Source organism: Oryctolagus cuniculus, chromosome 1 (assembly GCF_051225735.1).
Source record: "Oryctolagus cuniculus isolate XC-2025 breed Fujian yellow rabbit chromosome 1, ASM5122573v1, whole genome shotgun sequence".
NCBI classification, from domain to species: Eukaryota; Metazoa; Chordata; class Mammalia; order Lagomorpha; family Leporidae; genus Oryctolagus; species Oryctolagus cuniculus.
Genome location: NC_142867.1, coordinates 137,538,018 through 137,548,708, shown reverse-complemented (window position 1 = coordinate 137,548,708; position 10,691 = coordinate 137,538,018). Strand labels below are relative to the sequence as shown.

Sequence of the window (10,691 nt, the reverse complement as noted above, 5' to 3'; positions counted from 1 at the left end):
TAGGATAAATTAAGAAGTTTCATCAATGTCAAATCACAAAATCTTAATAGTATATTTGGGATACTGATTACTGGTCCCTCACTTTTCAGTTATTAAATGGTATCATTCAAATACTTCTATTTCCTTTTGTTCCTATGCATACCTGACATTTTACATGTGCTGAAGAGGTTACCTGGCTTAAAAGCTTTTTCTCAGAAGCACGTTAACACATCACATTTTGCTCATGAGTACAAAATTTACAGTCAGAAGTTGCACATAAAGGGTTTATTTTTAAATGTTTTAAGGATAGGATAGAGTTACATCATAATTATAAAAATTACTTACAGAATTAACAGATTTATATTGTGTATACTTCTAAATGCAGAGAACAGGGGACTGTCTACACATTGTATAAAATAAAATCAAAATTAAAAAATGAATTCAAGCTCAAAAGATGAGGTCATTACCTAATTTTAAAATGTGAACACGAAGACCTCTGACCTATGCACATTCATTCCACTGCACTAATGGTGGCAAATACAAAGAGCGCAGCATTTCCAAGGAACCACAGACGTTTTGACCATAATTATTTTGTTATAATTGTTCCTGTTTTGTCTTTGGAGCCTTTTTTTTTTTTTTAAGACAATCAGCTTAAGAATGTTTTCAGGCACTACAATTTGTGACAATCAGAACAGTCTTCTCATGGGTCTACAGTGTTCAGAGATTCAATCCCAATGCACTTCGGGGTTTGGCACATAAAACAAGAAAAGAAAAGAAATCTGGTTGAGAAGTAACCGTGATTTTCAAGAATGCACAGTCCCTTCAAATGCTGCATGACACACACAACTGGAAAGTCACCTCGGTTGGCACGACACTTGCTTCACCAGTGCATTTTTATCCTACGACCACTACAACAGCACAGTAAGCAAATATACAGGAAACTGAAAGAAAACAAAAAGAAAGAAAACAAAAAACCTAAGTATCGTCACCATGCAATTTTAGTTAGTTACATTGAACATCCTACTTAGAATAGAGCATGCAAAAAAGGATGGTCTTTCAAGATTTTTCTCTGAAGTTTTACATGGCAGCCTGACATCACACACACGCACACACACACACACAATACAATAATACTAGAGCAGGTAAATGAGAAAGGCCAATAAATTTTATACATAGCTTCATGTCTTGTGTTGTCACAAGTCCCATGATAATTTTGGAAATTAATGTTGAATTCCTAGAACAAGGAACCAACATTCAGATACCAGAAAAATGCAAGCAATGCATGCAGATCCGAAACATGAGCCTAAAACGAAGCCCAAGATACACGGGCTTGGGAGCAGAATCAGTCACAGCGTCATTAGGTGTGGTGGCAAGCCACCGAAATAAGGAAAAAATGGGGGGAAATGGAAAAATAACAAAAACCCTTCCCCTTCCCTCAGCCTTAAAGGCAATCAACAGAACAATGATTTAAACATAATCGTCATCATCGATGTTCTCACTGTCCTTTGCATTCTTCTGGAGACTGGGAAATCATGGGTGTATTAAAGTCACTAAAGTTACTTGCAGAAAAACCACAATGCAAGTCATCAGGTAATGCTAGAAATGTTTCAACTGACCCAACCCTCAGGATGCTTCACAGTGAAAATTCATTTTCCAGCCCAAAGTCACCATGGCCTGGTCTGCACCCTGCCTGCATGCGTGCTGTTCACACTTGTGACTCTGATGCGACACGTATCAATGTGGGCTCTAGGAGCCAGGCTCAGCTTGGAGACTGACACACAGGACTCCTAAGAGTCACAGGAAAACACAAAGCAGAGCTGTAGAACGACACTATTCACACACAAGAAGCATCTATGACTTGGGGATCACGCTGCTTTGAGAAGTTTGGCCCTGGCTGCCTGTGGTGGAGCCCTGCGTACAGGGATTGGTTGCTGACAGAGACTGAGGCACTGACTACAGGAAGGGGAGCAGTGGTTTCCATCCAACAGCACCAGGCAGAAGCCTTCAGGAAGGTTAAAACAGGCATCAAGGAAACCATGCACAGCGAGGCCTTGAAATCACACCATCTCTTAACAGGAATGGCCACAACAGAGGTCGTGCAGACTGACTCAAACCTTGGGTTTGACTGACAGCATGCACCCTCAGATTCTGCCCAAATTGCAGCAAGATTCACAATCTCCAAATGAGACTGGTTTCACAATTGGCCCTTCTCCTGGCTGTGAAACCACCAGGGTTCCTCCAGAACAAAGTGACCAGCCATTCAACTGGTGAACCAACCACAGTTGCAGTTCTATTTCAACTTAAATGACCTTGTAGGGACAAACCACAAAAGAACTCTAGTTAAGGGCTGCTTTCACATACCCAGCAAATGTGATGAATGGTCCTTCTAAGGTGAAACATACCTGCTCTGCAATCCTTTGGGGTCAAGAAAGGGAACAGATCCACAGAAATAGCACACCTGGAGCAAGAACTACACCACCGCAATAAGTGTTAAGATTAAGCTGTTATTTGTCCAACATTCTTCATGAGGAAGAGTAAGGGGCAAAGGGAAAGAGGCCTCTGACCATAATCATATGAGCAATAATAGTGACAAAAATTAAAAAGTCTCAGAGAACTTATTAGAAGGCAACTCCATTTTTAAAACTTACATTTCTAATATAAAAGCACTGTGTTCTCCCATGAACTTACCACGTGCACACAAGCCACCAATGGATGTTGCCTTTCAAATCTACCAACTAAAATCCAAATTCCTGATTTGTACAAATAATGGACCAAATGTGCTGTCCAAAACACACCTATATGGTAATAATGCTGTATGAACCAAGGACCTGGGTTTTCCTAAAAGCATTTAGAATTAAAATGTAAACAAAAAATTTACAAAGTTTAGAATCAAGGGCAGCCTTTTACCTAGATTTCTCACCAGTTTGTGAAATTCTAAGGTGGGTCATTAACTGTTCACATATAGCTCCTCTTTGGACTTACTGTTTTCAAGTCTCCAGATTGAAAAGGTGCTCTGAACTTCTGACTTTCAAAATAAGCTGAATGTTCTTATGTGCTTCCTGTACCCAAATTTAATTTTAAATAAAGAACAGTAATATCATAAATATGACTGACTTGGGTTAAGCACTCCTGTTAAACTGGAGAAAATTATGTCACCCCCATCCCAATCCACAGAGAAAGGACTGCCAATGGTGTGTGTGTACACTTGTATCTCTCTCTGTGTGTGTATATATATTATATACGTATGCACACAGATATAAGATATAGACAGGTAGGTATAGATACATATATCTCAAAAAAAGGCAATAACAAAAATACCAAACTATACTTGCATTGTGGCAGCAGAGAGAGTGTTATAGTGAAGAGGAAATGACGGAGATCAATTATGGGTTTAAATGACTATGATGCTAGCTTAACTTTTACCAAACTTGCCCGTAACTCCTCTCCACACAGACTGCTTCTAAGAGGGAGGAGTTCTCTTTACACAAAATGCTTTGTGTTCACAACAATCTGTACTATCCAGAACAAAACCAGTTCTGCTGGCAGAGATTGTGGGTTCGCAGGGACATTTAAGCTTTCATTAAACCGGAAAGCAATCAAGTCTTTATGTCTACAAATTATACATTTAATAGTTCCACAAATTTGGCAAAGTTCATGATGACATCTAGGATGTTTTCACCAAATCGTAGACATAAATATGGAAATCATCATCAAACTTGATGAAATAGACAGATGGTTTGGCTTCTACTTGATGGATGACCATGCCAGTCCTTTTTGAGCCATCTTCTTTGGCATATTCCACTTGTTTGCCTACCAGGCTGTCCACAACTTCTCCTGGTTCCCTTTCTGCTGGAGGTGAATCATCTGCATTGGAAGAGGGCAGGAAAAATAGTTTAAAATCAATTTTTAGATATATATCAACTCACAGTAAGTTTTTTTTTCTTAAAGAAAAAAAATTAGTATCTTAAACCCATTAAGATTATCTAGACCAGGAGTTAGCAAACTTTTTTAAAGGGCCAGAAAGTATTTTAGGCTTGAGGGCCACATGGTCTATCCCAACTATTCAACTCTGCAACTATGGCACAAAAGCAGTCACAGGATGCAATACAAATGGAGTGGGTATGGTGTTTTACTAAAATTTTACTTACAAAAACAGCTTACTGACCTATGATCTACAAACATGAACAATTTTGAAAAGCACACCCCAGAATTCCTTTGGTTCCTGATTAACTGTAAATAACCAAAAAGTTTGAGTAACTTGGGAAGTAGAATTTCAAACACAATTCCTACAGGGATTACTGGGAATATGTCACACACTTAAAACGCTGAAGTATCATGAATTAGATTTCTCCTACATGAAAATCCCAAATTCACAATACTCTTGAAACTTTATGAGTGCTGACACATGAAGTGTCAAGTTTCAGGGGGCTGGTGCTGTGGTTTAGCAGGTAAAGCCACCGTCTGCAGTGCTGGCATCCCATACGGGCACCAGTTTGAGTCCCAGCTGCTCCGCTTCCAACCCAGCTCTCTGCTAGTCGCTTGGGAAAGCAGCGGATGATGACTCAAGTCCTTGGGCCCTGCACCAACGTTAGAGACCCCGAAGAAACTCTTGGCTTCAGATCGGCCCAGCTCTTGCCGCTGCGGCCATTTTGAGAGTAAACCAGTGGATGGAAGACCTCCCTCACCCTCTCCCTCACTCTGCCTTTCAAATAAAATAAATAATCTTAGACAAAAAGACGACGACCAAGAAGTAGTTTCAGATTTCAGAGCACTTCAGATTTCAAACTTAGGATGCTCAACCAGTGAAGTCTCGCAAATATTTCAAAATCTGAAAAACACCAGTATCTGAAACATTTCTAGTCCTATTCTTTTAATATGAGGGATGCTCAACCTGTATTGGTTTTATTCTATAAATTCTTAATGTTTCTGCCGCTCAACTTGAGTGTACTCTATATCATCTTTCAAATGTAGTTTCAAAATACAAGAAATTCTTCATACTTTGAAAATTGGTGCTACTGAAACTCCAGCCCCAGACCAAGTGCCATGGAATCTGAGGATGGCCCAGGGACCTGTTTCTAGAACCCCAGGGAAATACACTGCCCTACAGACTCTAGGAAAACATATAAAACAGCAAATCACCACCACTACTATCAGCAGCAAAAGTAAAAGAAAATGGGGTGGGGTAGAGCGATAAAGATGGAGCCAGGCAGTTAGGGTTCTGTATTAAGAAATTCCTTATAGATTCTGAAAAAATGCAAAGCTCTTTTTCTTGTTGCAGCAGGTAAGTGACCTCATCAAAAGAGATCAAAGATCTCACTACCTGGGAAAACAGCCTAGGCTTGGGAACCAGTGCTGTGACATCCCATATGGGTACCACTTTGTGTCCCGGCTGCTACTATTTTGACCCAGCTCTCTACTATGGTCTGGGAAAGTAGTGAAAGATGGCCCAAGTGCTTGGGACCCTGTCACCAACATGGGAGACCCAGAAGAAGCTCCTGGCTCTGGACAGGTCCAGCTCCAGCTGTGACAGCTATTTGGGGAGTGAACCAGTAGACAGAAGACTTTCTCTGTCTCTCCCTCTCTCTGTAATTCTGCCTTTCAAATAAAGAAATAAATCATTAAAGAAAAAAAAGGATGGTATTTCTTTTTAAACTTATCTACAGATTCAACATTAAACCCCCTATCCAGAATCTCAGATTTCTTTGTAGAAATTAGTAAATTAATTCTAACATTCATAGATAATTGCAAGGGACCCAAGAAAGCCAAAAATAATTCTGAAAATGAACTCATACTCCCCAACTTCAAAACATACCACAAAGAAATGTAGTCAATGCAGTGTGGCCTCGGTATAATAGACATGCAGACAAATCAAATAGCACTGAGATCAAAAATACACTTATACATGCACAGTCAACTGATTTTCTACAGGAGCGTCAAAGACATTCAATGAGGAGAGAGTAGTCTTTTCAAAAATGGTGGACAACTGAATATACACACACACAAAAAGAACGAAGTTGGACACTGCCTTCCCAGTATAAGCAAAAAAGAACTCAAAACCTATCGAGAGTTAATGAAACTATAAAACTCTTCAAAGAAAAAATTTAAATAAACTGGACTTCAAAATTATAAACATTTATGCTTCAAGGAACACCATAAAGAAAGTGAAGACGATCAACAGATAAAATATTTGCAAAGCATAAATGTAACAAAGGCTTAAATATGATTTTCACAACTCAATAGTCAAGTAACTCAATCAAAAATGCATCTGAAGATATTTCACCAAAGGAGATATGCAAATGCCAACAAGCATATGACAAGATGTTTGACATTATCAGTCACCAGGAACACACACAAAAAAATACACAAAACACTACTTCACACCTATCAGAAAGGCTAGAAGAAAAATTCAGGTAACAGCAAGTGATGATGAGGACAGGAGAAATCATAATTCCCATGCGCTGCTGGCTGGAATGTGAAATAGTATGGCCATTTTGAAAATTAGTCTGGCAGTTCCCCTTAACAAATAACACTGGAATACCACCATGATTCTAAGCAATTCTTTTCAAGGTAGGCACCCAAAAGAAATGGAAACAAATGTCTACACGGAAGTTTATACACAAATTCTACTGCAGAATTATTCATAATAGCCAAAAGGTGAAAACAATCCAAAAGCCCATCAATGGATGAGTGAATAAACAAAATGTGTTACATACATACATACAACAGAATGGTATTTGGCCATTAAACAGAATGAAGTAATGCTACAACATGGAAGGACCTTGAAAACATGCTAAGTGACAGAAACCAGCACAAAGAACTCCACATTATACAATCCACTCACATGAAATCCCATAACAGGGAACTCTACATAGATTAAGTAACTTCGTGAGTTAACTACTTAAATTACTTAACTTCATTTACTTAACTACTTAAGTTACTTCCATGCCGGTGCTGTGGCATGGAGGGTAAAGTTGCCATCTGCAGTGCTGGCATCCGATATGGGCGCAAGTTTGAGTCCTAGCTGCTCTACTTCCAATCCAGCTCTCTGCTATGGCCTAAGAAAGCAGCAGAAGATGGCCCAAGTCTTGCGCCCCTGCACCTGTGTGGGAGACCTAGAGGAAGCTCCTGGTTCCTGGCTTCAGATAGGACCACCTCTGGCCACTGCAGCCATTTGAGCAGTGAATCAGCAGGTGAAAGACACCCCCTACACTCCCCTTTGCTCTCTGTAAGTCTACCTTTCAAATAAATAAATAAATCTTTGTGGGGGAAAAATAGTACAGAAATTACCACACAGCACAGCTTTAAAAAAAAAAAAAACTGGCAGGATTGATTTGATGAGGTTAGCCTAGGAAACAAACTTGTCCATATGCATCTAAATTATCTAAGATAATTACCTGTAGAAATAACTAGTTTGTATAAATATTGACCTTATAATCTAGTTTCCACTTAAAGGTTCCCCAACCAATGTTTTCTGAAATCAGTATTCTTTAAAGTTCAAATATTTACAGATAAAATAATCCAATTCTAGGATTCATTTCAAAATAATTCACTGGGGAAAGAGTAGATAAACAAGATGGGCAATAAGGTAGTAGCTATTAAAGTAGAGCAGAAAACACACAGAATTATAATACTGATTCTCACACCTTCAAGTATTTTTAAATAATAAAAATAAGTAATACACAGTACTGATAATTTTTAAGCAGCCTTTATTTTATTATAGGTGTTGAGCAGAACTAACCATCTAACATTTTCTTACCTAAAATTCATGACAAGCGGGTGAAAACTTTCACAATCCACATGGTATGACTAAAGTATCATATATTAATTTTAAAATGTACCTGGCAAAATAATCAAATTATCTTGTTGTGAAATCCAAATTCCTTTGTAATCAAAATTACTGTTACTAATATATACTTACTAGAATCAGGCATGATGCGAAGGTCGCCTTCTTTGTAATCATCTAGGAGCTGGTACATGTACAGCACAGGGTCTTTCTCATAGGTGATGTAAAACCACGTGTTCATGACAGGCGCCCGTGCTAAGACCATCCCCCTCCACTCATCCTTAGAGCCGTCCTCGGTCTCAAACATATGCTCCACTGCTTTGCCAATCATTGTGTCTGCTAAGTGTGCATCGCTGATTCGAGATGTTGCTGGGAATAAAAACAAGGCGCGAAGGTTGACAGTATTTCACTGAATATTTACTACAAAGACTGAACTTATTAAAGGAAATGACATGAACTTCTGTCCATGCCATATATCAATGAGCAAGAGAAACATCAGCAGGGCTTTAGGGATAAACACCATACAGAAATTGCTGGACTCCAGCCCAGAGCTGGGCTCCAAGGAAAGAATTTTTGTCTCAAGTCAACTCAAAGAACCTAGTTTTTCCTTTTTCTGTATTATGCACTCCTGGTACTATACCTAAATCAAGAACTTTTAACTGTTCATTCAAGGCATAAAATGGTTTACCACTGTTTAAGTTATTTTAAAGTTGACACAAACTCAAACTTCCAGAAGAGTTGCCAGATCGGTTTCAGTTTGCTTCCCTTTACATTAACAAATCACATAACCAAAGAACACTGATTGAAACTAAGAAATTTACCCCATTTAAGGCACAGGTTTTGTTGTTTCAAAGAAATGTGTTCACTTTCCATCAACCAAATTTTCTTTTCTGCTAAAGCACTGGTTTCTACTCTTGACCCTAAAACTGCTCTCCACAAAGAGTGATCACTGTGGTTCACTTAGAATGTTTCAGTGCCTTCTTTTCAAATGCAGACTACAGCAGCCGGTGTCCTGTTCTCAGTTAACTATCTTCTTCATCTCTGATTACTCTCACTCCACTCCTCTGCTACCCATAGCTGCTGCTTCCCATGGCAGCAAACACTCCTGTCTCGAACCTCCTCCGCACTGCTCCAGGGGCCTGGTTCCAGCTAGAGATCAATCCCCCTAAGGAACCACACATGCTGGAAGAAGCCTGACCCATGCTAGTCATGGTACTCAATTTTATTTCTTAGCGTAAGTCACCGTTGTCTATCTTGGGCTTTATCGATTTGTTAACCGTTTACTGCCCAAACACTCCATGAAATCAGAGGCCTTCCCTCTCTCAGATCACAGCACAACACCTGCTGTATGACTTAACCAAATGGCCCATGTTGAGAGCTCTGGCCTCCCTGATCATAACCCCAGCCCTATTCTACAATTCTTTTAAAAAGTGGATTTTTACGGACTGGTGCTGTGACACAGTGCCAGCATCCCAGCTACTTCACTTCCATTTCAACTTCCTGCTAATGTGCCTGGGGAAGCAGAAGATGGCCCAAGTTCCTGGGCCCCCGCCACCCAGGTGGGAGACCTGGATGAAGCTCCAGGCTCCTGCCTTAAGCATGGCCCAGCCCTGGCTGTTGTAGCCATTTCGGGAGTGAACCAGGGGATGGAAAATCTCTCTCTGCCTCTCCCTCTGTCTCAGGTAATTCTTCCAAATAAATAAATCTTTTCTAAAGTAGATTTTAAATTATCGGCCTCCTTATTTTTAAAACCGGGAAATTACAGAGGATTCTATTGATTTGAAGTTTTCTCCAGTCCTCAACTTTTAGACAACCACCCTTAAAAAATAATAAATAAATAAATTAGGGGTGGGCATTGTGGTATAGCAGGTAAAGCCACTGCACCAGCATCCCATATGGGCACATGATTCAATTCCAGCTATTCCACACTTCTGATCTAGCTCCCTGATAAGGCCTGGGAAAAGCAGTGAAAGATAGCCCAAGCACTTGGGCGCTTGCCACCCAGATGGGAGACCTAGATAAAGCTTCTGGCTTTGGCCTGGCTCAGTCCTGGCTGTTGCATCCACTTGGGGAGTGAACCAGTGGATGCAAGATCTCTCTCTGTAACTCTTTCAAATAAACAAATAATCTTAAAACAAAACAAAAAACCACTACTATTTAACTCATTAATAAGGCTCCTTTACTGTTAGTTAAAATTTAAAAAACCAAAAGTTAATTTCCAAGATAAATGTATTGTTATTCAATTTTATCATAAGGGTATCCCACTTAAGTACACAATGAAAGTAAGAAAATGACACAGGGGCCCTATGTTGTGGCACAGTGGGTTAACCCATTGCTTGTAAAGCCAGTGTCCCATGTTAGAGTGCTGGTTCAAGTGCCGGCCCAGCTACTTCACTTCTGATTGAGCTTCCTACTAAGGCTCCTGAAAAGGCACCTGGAAGATGGCTCAAATACCTAGAGACCCTGCCACCCATGTGGGAGAACAGGAGTTCCTGGGGGGCCAGCACTGTGGTACAGTGGGTAAAGCCCCAGCCTGCAGTGCCAGCATCCCATATGGGCCGGGGCTCAAGTCCTAGCTGCTCCACTTCCCATCCAGCACCCTGCTAATGCCCCTGGGAAAGCAGCAGAGGATAGCCTAAATCCTTGGGCCCACGTAGGAGACCCAGAAAAAACTCTGAGCTCCTGGCTCTGCATAGGCTTAGCTCTGGCCATTGCAGCCATCTGGGGAATGAACTAGCAGATGGAAGACCTCTGTCTCTACCTCTCTCTGTAGTGCTTTCAAATAAATAAAAAATAAATGTTAAAAAAAAAAAAGAATGGAGTTCCTGCCTGGCCCACTGTGGCCATTTGGGAAGTAAACTAGCGGATATAAGATTGGTCTCTATCTCTCCTTCCAACCTCCTCTTCTCTGCATGACACTACAGAAAAT

General features: G+C 40.2%; 1 protein-coding gene across 17 annotated transcripts in view; it reads right to left on the bottom strand.

The window, feature by feature from the left end:
* Window positions 1-249: 249 nt before the first annotated feature.
* SPIN1 (spindlin 1) overlaps window positions 250-10,691 on the bottom strand; it is a 73,673-nt gene continuing 63,231 nt past the window's right edge. For 13 of the 17 annotated variants that reach the window (XM_089315782.1, XM_051847563.3, XM_051847543.3 and 10 more), the window contains 2 exons: window positions 7,898-8,131; window positions 250-3,843 (listed from right to left, as the gene is read on the bottom strand). In XM_089315782.1, coding sequence (XP_089171908.1) covers window positions 3,644-3,843; window positions 7,898-8,131 — 434 coding nt within the window. In that variant the 3' untranslated portion in view covers window positions 250-3,643. The remainder of the gene's footprint in view (window positions 3,844-7,897; window positions 8,132-10,691) is intronic. The other 4 variants (XM_089315762.1, XM_089315757.1, XM_089315777.1 and 1 more) reach the window with 1 other exon arrangement.